General features: G+C 36.6%; 3 protein-coding genes across 4 annotated transcripts; 2 read left to right on the plus strand and 1 right to left on the minus strand.

The window, feature by feature from the left end:
• Positions 1 to 1,277: 1,277 nt before the first annotated feature.
• On the plus strand, positions 1,278 to 9,846 carry LOC140764795 (probable ADP-ribosylation factor GTPase-activating protein AGD14). 2 transcript variants are annotated; one of them, XM_073103554.1, is made up of 14 exons: positions 1,278 to 1,503; positions 1,594 to 1,697; positions 1,834 to 1,895; positions 3,970 to 4,057; positions 4,129 to 4,190; positions 4,289 to 4,385; positions 4,557 to 4,988; positions 5,096 to 5,653; positions 5,834 to 5,980; positions 6,053 to 6,163; positions 6,971 to 7,048; positions 8,901 to 9,030; positions 9,112 to 9,157; positions 9,236 to 9,846. In XM_073103554.1, exons 2-14 carry the CDS (start codon positions 1,602 to 1,604, stop codon positions 9,288 to 9,290), a joined length of 1,962 nt encoding a protein of 653 aa, XP_072959655.1. In that variant the 5' UTR covers positions 1,278 to 1,503; positions 1,594 to 1,601; the 3' UTR covers positions 9,291 to 9,846. The 2 variants fall into 2 exon arrangements, with proteins under 2 accessions (XP_072959655.1, XP_072959656.1); XM_073103555.1 differs by lacking the exon at positions 6,053 to 6,163.
• A 345-nt stretch (positions 9,847 to 10,191) lies between these two features.
• Positions 10,192 to 16,155, minus strand: LOC140764195 (pre-mRNA-splicing factor SPF27 homolog). Its single transcript, XM_073102624.1, has 7 exons — positions 15,856 to 16,155; positions 15,115 to 15,290; positions 13,745 to 13,828; positions 11,185 to 11,254; positions 10,978 to 11,111; positions 10,818 to 10,876; positions 10,192 to 10,573 (listed from the first exon to the last, which is right to left on the minus strand). The coding sequence occupies exons 1-6, from the start codon at positions 16,093 to 16,095 to the stop codon at positions 10,819 to 10,821; spliced, it is 762 nt and encodes a 253-aa protein (XP_072958725.1). The 5' UTR covers positions 16,096 to 16,155; the 3' UTR covers positions 10,192 to 10,573; position 10,818.
• Positions 16,156 to 16,340: 185 nt separating this feature from the next.
• LOC140765816 (non-specific lipid transfer protein GPI-anchored 12-like) lies at positions 16,341 to 17,338 on the plus strand. The gene is made up of 3 exons (XM_073105069.1): positions 16,341 to 16,730; positions 16,799 to 16,858; positions 16,930 to 17,338. The coding sequence occupies exons 1-3, from the start codon at positions 16,394 to 16,396 to the stop codon at positions 17,118 to 17,120; spliced, it is 588 nt and encodes a 195-aa protein (XP_072961170.1). The 5' UTR covers positions 16,341 to 16,393; the 3' UTR covers positions 17,121 to 17,338.
• Positions 17,339 to 17,700: the final 362 nt, after the last annotated feature.

A 17,700-nucleotide genomic window follows, 5' to 3' on the forward strand; every position in this document is an offset into this window, starting at 1 on the left:
ACTGATAGCTGCTTCCACCCTTCTGGTACAACCATCAAAACTACACCCCAAAACGAAAATTATCAAAATTATAATTAACACTATCATTTCTTTTTAACTTGTTAACTGTCCGGATACAAGTCCGTAACCCCGGATGTGGAAAAATTTCAACACGTAAGCCTATAGTTCTTAACTAGAAAAATATAATATAAAGAAGAGATCAAACATCAATCATAAGAGCCGCCAGCAACTTGCTTCTGCCTTCCACCACACCCATGCACCAGGTTGCAGAGATGGTTGTTCAACAACTTGTCATGCCAGTTCAATTGAATTATTTTAGTAGTTAGTGAATACACACTATATTTATTAGTCCATATATATCAAGTTTATTAGTTAATTTTTTTTTCCTATGGTTAGATATATTTTACTCTCTCATGTATGAATCAAGATCATTTTGAAACTCTAATTATTATGCTTCCTTGTACTTTTAATATAAGTTGCAATTGATATGTTTTCCATCTGAAGTTAAGAATATCCATTTTAATTTATAAACAGTTATGAATAAAGATTAATTTACTTCCATGGATATTTATTTTATACTACTAAATCATCATAAAATTTCTCTCAATATATATATATTGAAATCATCTGAGGTTTGTATTTATATTTTAGTTAAAAGTGTATTAACGCGCCGTGATTAAATTAAAAGTTCAGGGTAGCAAAAGTGACTTTAGTCAAACTCCAGAGTACGGGTTAAAATATATTTAACTGTAAATAGTTTTTCTTGTCAATCCTTTGTTGACCAATATTACTTAGTATTAGATAACACCAAATTATGAGAGAGATGCATCAGATGATATAGACGACTAAACAGCCTCTTATAAATTATAATTATACTGTGGAAATGAAGGTGACAACAGTTAATAACAAATATGAGTCTAAAACTGAAGGAAAGAACATCCTCGCAGTTTCTATTTCCAATGGATTCTAAGTATATATAAGATTATGCGATATATTTTTTTAATCATATTCAAAATATGAGAAAAAGATTCATATTTATTTAAACAATAAGATTATTACTGAATATGATGGTAATTTATAATTTCTCAATTAAGTTTTAATGAAAATATTAATAATTTTATATTAGTCTAAACCATAGAGCATATAAACAGTAATATAATAGGAGGGATAAATCGAGAGAATCAAAATATAATTAACCCTTTAAAAATAATTCCGCTTTATTCAAATCCATCCTCCCTTTGTTTCCTTCCGTTTAAATAATTTATCCGCATTATTCGCAAACCAAAATCCCACCCTCACTTGGGGTTCGAGCTGTTTCGACGTCGAGTTCCTCTCTTTCTTCCTTCCCCTAAACCCTAGATCGGATCCCTAAAATCCCCCATTTCTTGAGAAGGATTCCCAAGAAACCCTAGATTCGAACCGAGGGAGGCCGCCTGCTCCCGAGTCGGAGGATAAAATCCTTGCAGTGGGATCGGTGTTCTTGATCAAAGGGGATCCGTTTTGGTTCGTTTCTGATGGTTCTTCTTTTCCGTTTGCGGTTTTGGTTTGGTAGAAAGATTCGATCGTTTTCTTTTTCTTCGTAATCGCTTGCAGGGAGTACGATGAGTAGCAAAAAGGAGGAGGAGAGGAACGAGAAGATCATAAGGGGACTCTTGAAGCTTCCACCCAACAGGAAATGTATTAATTGCAACAGCCTGGTAATCTTTCTTTTCTTCTAGTAATTTTTTCTTCAATTATTATGTTTTGATGCTTCATATACTGGGTTTTGAGTTGTTTTATTGGGAAATTTTGGTAACTTTCTCCGATCTTTTATGCCTTCTTCTTGTGATACAGGGTCCGCAGTATGTGTGCACGAATTTTTGGACTTTCGTATGCGTAACATGTAGCGGCATACAGTGAGTATTTGATTTGCTTTTGGTTGTAAGAGAATCACGAAAGAAATTATTAGGTTTTACGATAATCTTTTTGATTATCGAGAGAATTGTTGGTCATTATGCAGTTGTTACTTTTCAATTACTTCTTTAATTTTCATTTTCGTGTGAAGGATTAGGCACGAGAGTAGCATTTGGGATATGACTAATGTGTCAGATTTACATGTTTTTGCCCAAGTATTTTGGTAGTAAAACTATCTATCTATAAGTTGGGTGTACATAATCTACTTGGACTGCTTACCGGCTTGATTTTGGACTACCCAGCTCCATTTGAATGCTTGGCTGAAACAGAGAAAAGAAAAAAATGGACTAGGTTTTTGTTTGGTCGGATAATTGCCATAATATAAGAAGAAGAGAAAGGGGAAAGATGCATTGTTAATTTGGAAGAGAAATTTTTATTTTTGTGATTACTACCCTGTTTGTGTCTTTTGTACAAAAACTTTGCATCCATGTGTTGCAATCGCCCTCAAGGAAGATATTAGTCAATTCGAGTTGCTATTATGGATAGAATTGAATATTAACTTTCAAAGGCAACATGGATCGATATTAATTGTTGGAATGGCTTGAGATTCGGATATATTGTTCTTCTGGGAATTAGGAATCCAATGCAACCGGATTTTCGTCGATCGAGTAGGTAAATAAAAAAAATATGGGAAAAATAATGACCAAAGGTCAGGAGATGACAGGATGAGCGTGGATGATTGAAAATTGTGGTATGGTTAGGTTAGGGAATGAAAGTGGATAATGACTATGGAGGATGGGGATAGTACCTTGAACAAGACAAGGAAGGAGAAAGGAGTTTTTAGGTACGGTTGGTCGCTAGAGTGAGGAGGGAGAAATGACGGAGGATTAAACTTGATCGTAGAAGGAAGCTCGAGTTAGATACTGAGTGGGAGGAAAGAGGAGAGAGAAGGTTGGTTCAAGCCTAGATATAAAACAAAAGTTCTAATAATCAATAATCTCAAAGTGGCTGCTATTTAACATATTTAGAGGTTAGCCAATTGTATAAAAATCATAAGCAAACCTCAACACAAAACAATTTAACTGACTGGCGTTTGAACGCCCCTTGATCGCGTTCGAACAGCTAAAAAATAGTGCTCTGTATATGCGAACGTTGTACAGGTGTACGAACGGACCTTCCTGATGTTTAAACGCACTAGTCAGAATTTCTTATTTTTTATCGAAAAATAAATACAAAAAATGATCAAATTGGAGGTGGATCGGTTATGTCCACTCTGAAGCATAATAAAAAACTGCAACACTATGCCCCTAGAATCTTTCTACATAGTTTGAGTGATGGCATCTTAACTTTTGCTATCTATTTGTCTTGAGTTATTTATTTTTTTTAAAGTAAATTGGAATCTGACCAAATCTTTTTGTTTTAACTTCAACTTTAATTTTTATCATGTATATTACTTTGGTTGGAAGGCTAGGCATGGTTTAACTTGAATCATGATGAGTTATTTTGATGAAGCGGTTTATCTAAAGGTGTATCATTTTTGAATTACCTAGAAACTGAAAAATCATTTGAAACTTATTGACAAGATTATTTATGATACAGTACAAAGTGGTGAAATTTTACTTGATCATATTGTCTTTTATTCGTATAGATTGTTAGAGCAATGTAAATCATATAAAGATTCCTTGTGAGAAATGATGTGGTTGAAGATGTTACTGAGTTCAATTATAGAAATGGTTTTCATTTAGGAAAAAGTTCAAATGGCTCAACTGTTTAACCAGTAAAATAGCACAGGTATTGCCTTTGCCATATGCTGTAATGCAAAAGACTACATGTTTGTGCTGTTGTTTGATTGTGTTGTTTTTATGTGGCACTGTTGGATAACAACGTAGATATTGGGCCTTTATATAGGTTTAGTGCGCTCGTCTTATTTTGTAAGTTTTAGCAGCTTTTCTGTTTGATCATCTTGAATTTCGTGGTTTTCATTTAATTGTTTATCAGTAATCATGTACAGTTCATTTTTTTTAGTGTCGAAAGTGTTTCTGTGCCTGATATCTTGTTACCTTCATAAATGTGCAGCCGTGAGTTTACTCACCGTGTGAAATCTGTGTCCATGTCTAAATTCACCACTCAAGAAGTTGAGGCTCTGCAAAGGGGTGGCAATCAGGTAAAATTATCTTCTTTGATTCTTTCTAGAACTTTCTGCTTCTGCACCTCATATTTATTTCTTTTTTATAGCGAGCCAGAGAAATATTCTTGAAGGATTGGGATCCACAGCAAATGAGATTGCCTGATATCAGGTGGAAGACAACACCATTTTTAACTAATGAAATTGTCTTTTACATTATGATATAGGATGAAATGAACAATCTCTTGTAACTTGAGTTTTATTTTCCAGAGACATAAACAAGATCAGAGAATTCATACAAAATATTTATGTGGATAGAAAATATGCTGGAGGGAAGTATTCTGAAAAGCCCCCAAGAGACGTGCAGGTAATCGCAAATATTAAATATACTCATCTTCTAGAGTCAGATTGACTTTATAGGTGCATCCACCCTTTTATTAAATATTGAGATAATATGCTTTCTTTTTAACTTGCTCCTAGTGGTACGTGAGTGTTATTTTTTTTTTTTTAATCTTCAGCTATACCATACTGTATGCAGAGCCAAAAAAGCCATGAAATAGAACACAGGAGAGCAAGTTCCTACCATTCATATTCTCAGAGCCCACCCTATGAAAATCAATATGAAGAAAGACGCTATGGGAAACAAACTGGAATGTTAAGCAGGAAACCAGGTTCAGATCGTGGACATTATGAGGGGAAAATTTCTAGCTTCATGTACAGCCCAGGTAGTCAGCAAGAGCAGCATACATATGATGATACTGGTTCAAGAATTTCAGACTATTCCACATCAAGCGCTGGTGATCCAAGTAGGTTTGATATCCAGTCCCCAAATTTCCAGGACACTGTTTATAGCAACCCGCCTTCACAGCAAGTAAGGGATATCTTAATTGACACTGCAAGGCCGCAAACATTAAGTATGCACTCCGACGGAAATATCAAAAAGGAGTTAAATGGAATGCTACCTCCACAAGTAAGCTATATATCACCTAAGTTTTTCTTTATGGTGCACCAAGGGTTTTCCTAGGTAAAATTAACTGGGCCCCTACATGCATAATGAACTTTTATTTATTTTCTCAGCGAACTGCGTCATTGGAGAGCTTTGGATCCTTGGACACAATATCTGTGAAGTCAGCTAATTCAAGTAGCTTAATCGATATTATGCTTGAGCCTGAGTGTGCTCCTCAAACTCAGCAGAATGGGAAGTTTGCCTCCCCTTTAACAAAGTTACCTGCTGCTACGCAGGTTAAAGACCAGGACCTTTTTAATCTGCCAGTCGTTCAACAACCAGTCATCTCTTCAGGCTCATCTATAGATCTGTTTGCAGCACTCAACAGTCAGAATTCATCTATCCCTGTGGAAAATAAGGCATCATTTGCTTCAGTATCAGAAAATGTAGGCTGGGCTACATTTGACTTACCTCAAGCAGATCAGGGTTCTGATGTAAATAAGGGGTTTTCTTCTGTGTTCCCCTCCAATTTAAAGGCACATGAAAATACTGATTTGTTTTCCTTAATATCGAACAATCCACAATCATTCTCTTTATCTGCCACTCACGGTCCTTTGCCATCAATGGCTGATCAGTGGCATGTGGGTTCTCATGACGTCAAAGGATCTGTCAGTACAAATAATTCTGAGGTGAGGACTGTTATATCCTGATGTTAATGATGCCTGTAAATGCCATTTTATGGGATGTTAATGATGTCTGTAAATGCCATTTTCTGGGATGTTAATGATGTTTCCTGACTTAGTCCAAAATATCTTCTAAATCTAGGGGCTGTTAGAATTGTTCATCTAATAACTGGTTTTGCTTTGTAGTCTTGGAATGCTTTCGATGATACTAGTGGAAGAGTTCCTCAGAATATGTTTGGAACTGACCTGCATTCCTTCGGTAGTGAACCACATGTTATGGTGAATAAGCCTCCTATAACAAGTGATCCGTTCGGTAATTATAGAGCTCCTGAGGTACAACCTTTTTGCTACTATGTCCAGGATACATCACTGCATTTTAATCTTCTTATGTTGAACTATTTGCAGGTACACACTAAGGATGGGTATCATAGTTCTTATCCAGATGAATTTGCTTCTTTTAGTGTTCCTTTTGATGGTGCAATTGAATCATTTCCTTCATCCATGCTTCCTTTGACGGTCTGCACTGGATACTCTTTCTATTAATTGCTCACATCTGTAGTATATACATGTATAGATTCATATTCGTATCCATATAGTTTTTTTTTGCAGCTATATTGTAAAATAATGGAGATGCCACTAGGATGCGTGAATTAGAATCAGGAACTAGATCATATGGATGCAAGTAGGATAAGCTGTAACCTTATTTATGTTGATGGATGCAGATAGGCATGACCACAAAAGTGTCAATCACCTTCCTTTATTGCTTTTGTGCACCATTTTTTTTCTCTCTGTTCTTCTCAGTTTATGTACACGATAGGTCAAATCATCAAGAATATAATTGGCATCTGGAAAGATTAGAAGCCATCAGCGATTGTAGTCCAGGCGAACTTTATACCAGCAATAATGCTCATTTATTTTTTCCAACATCTAAAAGCATGAGATGCCTTTATTCATTGTGAAATGAAGTTACTCATATCTTTACGTGTTCTTACGATAATGTAGCAATTATTGTGAAATGAAGCCAGGTGCTCATACTGAATTAAATCTGCTCTATCCTTTTGATGGACATTCATTAAAGATAAATAACAGAATAATTATATTGTTTTGGAACTGGTGCTCTGTGCAATAGGAAATTTCTTGATATGGTGTGTGAACTGAATTTAAGAGCAAGACAGCAATCAAGAAGTGTGTATGAGCATCTTATTTGGCTTGAAGGATTGCATGCACAATATGCATGTACAACTATACTATGCAAGAAATAACATATTGTACAGGTATTTTTGGGTTTGATTGTTTAACAAACTATATTATTGTGCTTTACAGGGTGAAACCACTCAACAACAAAAATCAACAAATCCATTTGATCTTCCGTTTGACTCAAATCCAGAAGCTGATAACATGGTATGTCTGTTATATCTATAATTTTAAACAATGCCATAAATTTTCCAAAAAGATAATTAATGTCATTAGACTCATTACAACTCTTTTTTATTTCCTGTTGTGTATTCTATTGGTTGAGATTATAAATTTCAAAGCAAGAAGCAAAGTGCTAGCCTTACAAACTTTACTCCAGAAGTTCGGTGGCTTTATCCTTGTTTACCATATTGGCAAAATCTGGGGTTTTGAGTCATTAACGTTATAATCTATGATGGGAATCTGCTGGTGTACATGAGAGCATATCTTTTGGCACTGTGCAATGTTTATGTAGTTCTCATGGAACCTTATGATTTATAATTATAGTTATTATGATTGCTATTTATTTAGCACTCAGTCTTTTCATGGCATATACACGCTAACCATCAATACAAAGGTAGCCAATTTATTGAATCATACAGTGTAATCATTTTATCTGAATTTCTGATGAATTTTCACTATTATGAATGTACTTGTTTCATTCTCCAAGGTAGTTTTAAGGATTGAAAGGATTACTGAAAATAGGTACTTGTTAGGTAATGTATGGAATGCTTGCATTTGCAATGACAGATTCTAGGACCCCAATTAAGTTGCACCACCTGAATGATATTCAGGATGAGACATGATGAAATTCAGGATGAGACATGACTCTTTGGGATGTTGGACACAAAGGTTGTCTTGTTGTGGTATGAGGGCATGCAGATTACTTGACACAGCATGTGTTAGGGATGTCGTGCCAACATTTGGCAGTCATGATATGTTTTTGCACCTTAATACAAGGTTTCCCACTTGCCTCTAATAATATAGAACTGGGAATAAAATAAAAGCTTTTAGATGTACTTTGCAACCAAAAAAAAATCAACTAATATCTTTACTTGCAATTGCAAACTTTGATAGGAAACAAGAAGAAAGAAGGAAATAATCGATTTTCTAGATAATCCAATATAATATTATATTTATAACTGTTGTTTCGAAGCTTGCTCTTAATTAGGTAATATTCAGTTTTACTGGTACATGGGTGATGTACCAGTAAAGGATATCTACAGAGTTATCTTAGTGTCATTGGTCTCACATATGCATGCTCTTGTACAATTTTATCCTTTCATCAAGTCATTTAATCACCTCTTATAGCCACCAACTGGATAACATAAAAACTAAGAAGAGCACTCTTATTCTTCTTCTTTTTGTTGTAAAAGATTGAGAAATACATTTCTTCCCTAAAATTTTGCCGAAATTTGCAGTACTGATATGGGACGACTTGCCAAAGGACATATCTACATCATTTAATGCTCTAATGATCAACAGTTTCATCCTGTTAAAACTTAAAAGAATAAATTTTCTTAGATTTTTCAATTTTTATAGGTAAAAAAAGTTGTGGAAAATCTTTTTTCTTCTCTAACTGTATCGAAAGATTCTAACTCATCTCTTTCATTTAGGTTCAGTAATTTATGAGCTTGGGAAATCATTCTGAGAGTCTGATATATTAAACCCTATATGAGATCACTATTGTGGATACTTTAATATCTTTCCGATACATGGCCGGCTTGTTATGTGTTTCTACTGTGTTTACTAGCACAAATCAGAAGCTGCAGAACAACGCCCACAGCTGTATCTACTGTATTTCATGTTTTTTGTCTGCAGGAAGATGTGTTCATCTGGCTGCAATATACACTGGTTGTTAATTGCTTTTAATAATCATGATCCTAGTGTATTGGCAATTAAGATAGAAAGTAATAGCAAAGATGTGGCTGAAAAGTCTAGCTTGACACAACCTTTTAGTACCTTTGATAAGGAGTAAATTGTCTATTTTCCTTTAATGCTGAAGGATTTTCTTTTGCAGTTTATGGATATGAGCTCACTGAGAGAAGCCCTGCCGGGTGGGCAGTTACCTGACACTTACATTGATAGTTTAGCTCAAGCATGGTTTCCCCAGAATTCAGCTGCAACATATGTAACCTCACTACCTCAAGGTAAGATTTTAATGACTGAGAATAGAGCTAACAAGAGACTCACAATTCTGTTGACGGAAGTTAACTCTCATCAACTTACAGGAGGGCTATCATATATTGCTGGGCAGGTTCCAAGCTCACAGATGTCGTAAGTTTCTTGATCTACTTCCTTTATCCGTGCATATGATATTTGTATATTTATTCTAAAATTATAATGTTAATGCAGGAACATTACTTCACAGAATCCTGTTGCATCTCTCGGTGGAAACCCTTTTGCCTAGGGATGATAGATGGGACTTGTTGGGTGATCAGGATATGGTTTACTTGTTTCGTACTTCATCCGACCTTCCTATCTTTTTCTGCAGTAATTGTGCATCAGTCCTATCCTTGTAGGCGTGGGTGGATTGAGCTACTGCAGTTGTCCAATCGCAGAAGCAGAACTATAAGGCTCTATCTGAATGCGCGCAAGCAGAACTACAAGGCTCTACCTGAATGAACAATCTAGATTTGCTGCCAAGGTTCTCTTAAGATTTGCAGCATGCAAAATCTTGTTACTTGCGTTACTGTCGAGAAATAAATGTCCGAGGGTTTTCTCCTACTTCATCCTTTCCCTCTATGGAGCGTTACGCATGTGGGGGAAAGATTCTAGGTTCTTTTCACATATGTATCTAGTATTGTTATTCTAAATTGTTTCTAGTCATTTTATAGGGAGGTCTTTCTTATATTATGTAAAATTCCTGCAGAGAGATTCTATGTTTTATGATCATGTGCATGTTATTAGGCATAATGTCATAATGTCCGTTAAACTGCTAAACGTTTGCTAGTGAATTGGGTCTCGATTCGGTGGTGTTTGCTTTTGAACTTCGTAAAAGAGTATTGTAATACTAGTAACTAGAGCATACCTAAGATAATTTTATCATTTTGATCTTTACTGTGCGATTTGCTACCCTTTTCTTTTAACATAATATATGACAGCTTCTACCTGCAATTATTCCGCTATAAATGAAGGTGTTGATCTAGATCACTCTAGTACTAGTACTACTCTTCTTTCACTTGTAGCATAAATAGTTTATAACTATGTTAATTTTTTAATACTATTTAGGTTTCGTATTAATTCTAAAAGTACTATAAGCTTAAAAACAATCAGTCATCTCACAAAACAAAATCCAACGAATACACCACTATTATAATGCACGCGTTCATATTAGGAAACAACAAATAAATTATTAAGAATCACAAACATCGACCACAATTGAGAAATGGGAACACCTGGGTACCGGTGTTCATCCATATCTCGAACAGATGAACCACTTTTAAACCATGCGGGTTTTAAATAAGAACAGATTAGATTGAGTATGGTTATCTTAATACTGGCTTCCATTAGCAATATACATATTCAACCTACTTGCACCCTAACCCATAGACTACAATAAAGCATAAAAAATTTGGGCAGTGGGTGTTGCTACTCCAAGTTGGATTATATGACGAGGTAGTACTCTATTTGATGAATCCTTGCCTAGTACGTCAGCATGGGAAAACTATAGGTACCAATCCTTTCCTCCTCCTGTATTACAGCAACAAACTTATAAAAACATAGAGAAGAAAATTTTGGAAGTGTAATTGGAGCCTCAAGCATAACCTGTAACAACTTTCACCTTTTCTTCACATACAACTAAAATGCAGATACGAATGTAGTGCTCTAAGTTAGAAATTTCATCTTAATCAAATAGATTCTGAGAAATAAAAGTAGACGGGCAACTTGAAATCTCAAATTCGATGGATTCTCAGACATAAAAGTAGATGGATACCTTAAAACTCTGCCGGAAGTGACGACCGATTTTCCATATTGGTGTCCATATCAATACCACTGTAAGGAAAAGATCCAAATGCCAAGTATAATTTAACTATCATTAGAGAAAGAAGAGGGGGAAGACAAACACAGAGACAACACACAAACAGAGATCATACTTCTCATTTGCTTCAAGCTTGAGCATATCTATATGATTCTGGATATCTGAACATGCAGCTTGGATTGCTATATTCTTCTCACATAACTCCCTCCATTCTGCTGTAAGTGCATTGAGTTGCATACCTGTATTTTGCTGATCATATCACAGACTTATGAGACGTGTACTAAATGTTGGCCATATTACCAACATCGGATATTCCTCTTACCTGATGGAACTTCCTTTCACGGTTTACAGCTTCTATCTTTTCATTGTTTTCCAAAGCCAAGTTCTGCATTCTGCCAAAAGAGGAAAGAAGAATCTAGTTAGTCATAATTTATCCCTGATTGAGTCACTAAGCTGCAGAGGGACCTATCTATGCAGGACAATCTTAATCCAAATGGTCATGCATATACACATTTAAGTACCTGATAATTGTGTAAAAAAAATTAAGATCATGGTTGACAAATTAATGAAGTCCAATCCAGAGTTAGTAGACTACCAAATGAAATTATCCCTAAGAATCCTAATACAATGTTCCTAATTTTCGTCCATGTGATCAAATTTAATTGGAACGGGTGATGAGGGGACAGCAAACTAGTTCCTTCACAGAAAGCAAATGAAAGCAACCTACATTCAAGGTTGGAAGAAAAGTAATGAAACCTGTGATAATTACTGAATAACCTCCTTTGCGTTCATCGATAATAAACCCTTTGACCATCATCTTACCGCATTGTGCATCTCTCGTACACGGTGTTCATGTGACCACATACCTCGTCTTGCTTTAATATTTTTGGTGACAGTTAAGCTAGAAACAACTAGTAACAGGAAGTATCAAAGTAGTATATTCATATATGGACTTCATTTTTCTGTTCTTTCAAATCTTAAATTCTCTCTCTCTATATATATATGAGAGAGAGAGAGATGTGTGTAATTAATCCAACAACTACCATACAAATCATCAAATGGCCAACTAAAAGTAAAAAAAAAGACTGCCAAAAAGAGAATAGGATATCATATAGGAAAAGGTAGTTATCTTACTTGCACCATACAGCCAATGTTCTAAAATTGCTGCATGTAGCCAAATAAGCTGTAATCCATCAAATGCGGTCATGTTACATGGACAATTGGCTTATGAGGGTCAATTTTCAGTTTATAGCATTCACCAGCATGGATCACTTATGCATTTGTGTGAGGTAGTTTCTAGCAATCATACACGTTCAGCTGGGTCACATCCAGGCCCCCATAGAAGTGTCTAATTGGTCACAAAAGGACTCACTTTGCTGCAAATCACTTCTTCCTATGTCCTCAAAGTTTAACTCAGAACAGTGAAAAGCAACACCATCAATAACCCGTAAAAAATGCTTATTATCAAAGCATTGAGCGATGTAGTAGGAAGATTTAAGATGGAATACCAAATCACATTGTTCATCTATTAATTTCCACTAAATCACATCAATTGAAAATTTTGAAATAGCCTTTACTTTGCTTTGCAACCTTCTTTTTCTTTCTTCCAGAAGCCCTATGGTATTTTTATATGCCTTGACAGACAACCTAGCCTACAAAATTGTACTCTTGGCCCGGTCTTCCTTTAAGTCAATACAGTAGGAAGCAATGTGGTGACCAAAAGGTTCAAAAACAGTTCTCATGCAAGATTGACTGCAGATTGGCTAATATCAGACAATCTGTAAAAGTACATATTATGTGGATCCTTGCAAGTACCAGACAACTAAAATGACATATCCTTGTAATAACCTTCTCTTCCTACTTCTATGAAATATTATTTCCTATACTCTTCTGTAACAGAAAGCACATACCAAGACAATCACTCTGAAGCATCACTTGAAAGACAATGTCTGCCAAATATTATGCGTTCATAATATAAGGCCCAAATTTATATACAATCATGTAAACCATGAAAAACCTATTTCTAATCACATCAGCTAATCCATTTCATTCTATGCTAATATCAAAAGGAATTGTATCACAATATCATAGTAGAACTATTGGCAATGCCACAGAACTTCTCCTTAAAAGCAAAACCACAAAGCTCCAACATAGAACTCCACTCATTCTCCTTATTTTGCTTAATGTAACAATCAAGGAAGAGAATCTGCCAATCTAAGAATCTTCTAATACATGCCCTTTCTGAATTACAGAAATAAGTACCATTTTTCTGATTAAGATTTTCATATAGTAAATTCTGCATCATGAGCAAATGTGCAGCACCACAGTTTGTGATCTCTCTCCACTTAAAGTTAGAACACAAGATGCTTATGGTTGCTTACATTAGCATTTTCAAACAGCCACATATTAAGATATTTCCTTAGACCCTATTTTTTATCTCAACTAAAAATTTGTAAGTAGAGAGGAATACAAACTTGTCAATCTGCTATAGATAAATATTTACCAATAATTATGTATGCCTCTTACTCAAGCATTGATGACATGAGCACTGAACAATGAGTGACCAATGGCTTCAAATAGTACTTTAGTTGAAGGAAAGCTCCAAGAAGATTGTTAGAGCACCCCACTTACAAGAACAGATAAGAATCATCACATGCTGAATTTGTCTTCCATTTGGACATCTTAATGGAATTTAGACACTGAATTAATGAAACTAACAGTATGTAATAATAAGAGATCAAATGTCACACACAGAAGAGGCTTCCTAATACACCTGGAGTTTTTTCAGCAAATGAATGAGGAACAGAAATTGCGGAATCCCCAAAAGTCAGAATCTTGCATTGAAGTAACAGCACTAACGGTAGCAAATGTTGACAGATTACCTAGACAAGAATGACTCCATTTGTTTGTTCTGATGTTTCCAGACATCAACACCATGCTTCAGTGTCAGTTCCAGATTCTCAATCCTGAAATGCATTTAGTGGGGAAAAATTGTTCAATAACGTCCACATACACTTCTATGAATCAAGTGCCATACTTAGAAATGGTTACCGATAACCACAAAGAAAGGTCGCTAAAAGTAATGAGTTCTTGAAAATGAAAGTAATTTGCAAAATGAGGAAAGCTAACAAAAATAAAAACATGTCAATTTATATTAATTACGAGATAATAAAATGAAACACTATTTAATCACCAAAACATTGGCTAGGAAGACAATTAGCCCATTATATGGCCAATGACCTGGTGCAACATGATGATATTATCAAAGATTTTTAACTTGTCAAGTTCTAAAATCACTAAAACAAAGGGTGTATAACTAAGAAATGTGAATGTGCCTAGAACCAGTGTATCCATAATCACCAGTACCTGACATTTGCTGAAAAGCTTGAATATGCATCAGAAACATTCACAAAAATTCAATATAGATGTTCATGACTCCAAATCATGGCATATTTCCTAATCTGTTACATTTGTAGCCTGAAAAACAGTGGACCTAGCGAATATGAATGAAAGTTGGGATGAGCTCAATTTCTTTTTCTTGGCCAGAAGATATAAATAGTGAAGCAAATGAACAAAATTAAAGCCATATGCTGTTTTTTGCAATTGAGCCTCCGACTTTATACAATCAGTATGCCCACTTTCAAGCAATGGGGACCTTCCATTTTGTAAAGTTAGTTGACAAGGATAGATCCAGGAAAGCATTATAGAGTAAGCGGCCAACCATTAGTTCAGAGATATTCCTTTGAGGTTTGAAGGCCATAGGAGGGGCACTTGGGGTTGAGCTGAGCCTACAGCTACTAAATTGAAAGCTGCCATGATGGCAAACATATAGGAATCACGTGTAACTGAATCTCTGTAGAGACATACTTCATAACAAGCCTTGCTTCATTGCTTCATAGTGTACAAAGCATAGTAATAGGATTTAATTTATCAGGTCCGTGGATAAAGTTGGAGGCTCAAGTATTTATTGGAAGAAAAGAAAAGGATACAAAATAAGATGTCCTTATAAGCGGCTTTTTGTATAAAACATTTATAAAATAAATTATTCAGCCCCATATAGAAATACTAGCAGTTTTAGCACTAATGGAGCTTGGATGATACAGCTAGCACTCCAACTCAAGAGAATCATTCCTTTAATTTCCACAGTAATTAGGTATTTCAAATGACTTCATATTACTATCATTGTGAGCATAAACATAAAACATATGAATGCGCAACATATAGATAATATTATAATACTGTCAGCACTTGCCTTATAATTTGATGCTGTAGCAGGCTCTGGGCATTCCGTACAGCCTGCCTCCAAGCAGTAACATCATTACGCTTGTTTGCTGCAGGAGGTTCTAATCCATAACGGGACAACTCTAAAGTAACAGGAGGCTTTCCCGCTCTCACACGCTCATACTCTCTAGCAAGCATAGGATGATCCTGATACAAAATTTACAAAGCTTAGAAGAATTCAAATAAAGTTTATTTTCTTTAGCCATGCGCACAAATACAAGTTCAAATAATCTATAAGCACAAGCATGAACACTACCAAGAAATATATGAAACAAGGTGCAAAATATTAGTCCCTTGTGGAATAGAGGAGTCCCACAAGTTAATTACTAACTTTACGTGCTAAATATATAGAAAATCTACTGAAGGACTAGTTATAGAATACTTTGTCTATCACAAGAAGCTTACATCACAAAATTGTCGGCCAAGGATGAAATATCGGAGGATGTTATCCAATAGACGCAAATTAACTTGGACATAAAACCTGGGCTTAATAGGAATTTGTGGCTACACTCTGCAAATATGACTTGCTTTCCCCCCAAAGTAGGATTTCAGGGTTTCAAATCAAGAATCCGCTAAGACAATAAAAGAAGCCTTGATTGAGAACCCTAACAACTTATAGATCTAAGCGTCATCAAATCAAACAAGAATGAGGGAGAGAGCTCGATTGAAACCCTAATAATTCATCAAACGAAATGAAAAGTTCGATAGTCACCTCGAAGGAGACGGGGGGCATGGGAGGCAGTTCCCTGAGGAAGTCGGCGGGCTTCTTGGAGCTCCGCCGCATCTCCTCCTCGACGAGGCGGTCGACTTCGGCCTTCACTCTCGGGTCGCCGTAGTCGTCGTCAACGTAGGGGAGTGCATCAACGACGTCAGCCTTTGGTCCGGCCGACCACCCCTCGCGGGTTGGATCCGGCGGCGCTTCCAGCATCAAAACCTCTCTCGTCGCCGCCATCGGTGGTTTCCTCTCTATACCTCTCCACAGAGATGAGATTGGAAATAAGGGGGTGGGGGGTCGATAAGTGGAAGCGGGTTCGTCTATTATACGAAAAGAGGCTCTCTTTTGCAAATGTCCGAGGATAATTGCAAGAAAAGAGCACAATTGAAGGGCTAATATGCAAATATGTGAATAGATGTATTATATATATAAATTGTATTACTTTCCACTAGAATCGCATCACATAAAGCAGAGGAGGAAAAGGCTTCCAGCCTTCCACCTCGAGCTCGTACAATAAGTCAATAATACCTCAAAGATGCCAAGCTCTCCATCAACGCTCATCCCTCTCCTACTCCTCTCCATCCTATGCCAATTACAAGCACAAGTACCAGTGCCGGCGCCGGCCCTCGACTGCGCAACTGCTCTACTAAACTTGTCCAAGTGTTTGACATATGTAGAAGACGGCAGTAACCTAACGAGACCCGAGAAGGGATGCTGCTCCGATCTCGCCGGCGTCCTCGACGACGAGCCAATCTGCTTGTGCCAGCTCATCGATGGCTACGATAATTTCGGCGTAAAAATCGACGTCACCAAGGTCCTCATGCTTCCTACTATCTGCCGTGTTCATGCACCGCCGGCAAACCTATGTGCAGGTGCGTGACACGATCCACACTAATTCTTCTATATATACATACGAATTGACGCATATGCATACGTGCAGTTCGTGGAGTTCCAGTTGCGAATGTATCTCCTTCAAGTGGAGGGCCAGAAGAACCCGCGGGTAAGAAACTTTTAATTTTTCTTTTGAGTCCTTATTAGATATTTGATAGACTTTGCTGTATAATATTTCAGAATCTCCAACGAGATCGCGAATGCCACCGCCGGCGGCGGCGGCGTCGTCAGCAGCGACTCCTCCTTGTAGCGACGGCGGCGGCGGCCGCTTGAGCTATAGAACCTGCAGCAGTCTGTCGACATTCTTCTTCATTCTAGCTATCACATTGTACCATCCTCGTTGTAATCTTCTAATTAACCTTCATAGCTAATATTGTATAATTACAATTGATCATTTGGAAGTTTGATGTCTTCGGTGTGCAAAGCGTGAGGGGAATTAAGAAAGTGGCGGTGGGTGCTCAGTGCTGCATCGCTGTCTGTAGTATTCTAGTGGTTGTGGGGTTAATTACCTCTGCTGTTCATCCCTCACTTGTGACCTTTTTTAAGGACATTCAATTCCAACCATCATGGATTCATGGGTGTATGTATGTATCTATGTATGCATTAATGTATTTATGTAACTTTGTAAAATGGGCCAACTAAATTGGCCCAATAAGTAGCCCAATCTATGTAATGTTAACATCATTAATGGGCTTATAGTAAGTTGGATGTTGTGCAAGCATGCATGACAACAACAAACTCTTTGATGATGATGATGATGATGTATTGACTCCCAAAGGGGTTGAACATGGACTCAGTTTTGTCTATAGTTTCTCATGAGACATGGCTTTGTTGAATTAGAATCCCCAGGGTTGCTGTCCCAAAAGCCTTGCAATTGTGCAATGAATTAAGACCAAGGGAGAGCAACCAACACCCCCAAATCTCCCCAAATCTCCCAGAATCTACGAGGCA

The sequence above is a fragment of the Typha angustifolia genome, chromosome 8, assembly GCF_048772165.1.
Source record: "Typha angustifolia cultivar Huaian chromosome 8, ASM4877216v1, whole genome shotgun sequence".
In the NCBI taxonomy this organism is placed as follows: domain Eukaryota; kingdom Viridiplantae; phylum Streptophyta; class Magnoliopsida; order Poales; family Typhaceae; genus Typha; species Typha angustifolia.

Bases quoted from the DNA above. Each gene is read 5' to 3' on its own strand.
- LOC140764795 (XM_073103554.1), top strand. From the start codon at position 1,602: ATGAGTAGCAAAAAGGAGGAGGAGAGGAACGAGAAGATCATAAGGGGA. The intron at 1,896-3,969 runs GTGAGTATTTGA...ATAAATGTGCAG, and splicing joins GTAACATGTAGCGGCATACA to CCGTGAGTTTACTCACCGTG. The intron at 5,981-6,052 runs GTACAACCTTTT...AACTATTTGCAG, and splicing joins GTAATTATAGAGCTCCTGAG to GTACACACTAAGGATGGGTA.
- LOC140764195 (XM_073102624.1), bottom strand. From the start codon at position 16,095: ATGGCGGCGACGAGAGAGGTTTTGATGCTGGAAGCGCCGCCGGATCCA. The intron at 15,291-15,855 runs GTGACTATCGAA...ATTTTGTATCAG, and splicing joins TGCCCCCCGTCTCCTTCGAG to GATCATCCTATGCTTGCTAG. The intron at 10,877-10,977 runs GTATGATCTCTG...TTTTCCTTACAG, and splicing joins AAGCTTGAAGCAAATGAGAA to TGGTATTGATATGGACACCA.
- LOC140765816 (XM_073105069.1), top strand. From the start codon at position 16,394: ATGCCAAGCTCTCCATCAACGCTCATCCCTCTCCTACTCCTCTCCATC. The intron at 16,731-16,798 runs GTGCGTGACACG...GCATACGTGCAG, and splicing joins GCCGGCAAACCTATGTGCAG to TTCGTGGAGTTCCAGTTGCG. The intron at 16,859-16,929 runs GTAAGAAACTTT...ATAATATTTCAG, and splicing joins AGGGCCAGAAGAACCCGCGG to AATCTCCAACGAGATCGCGA.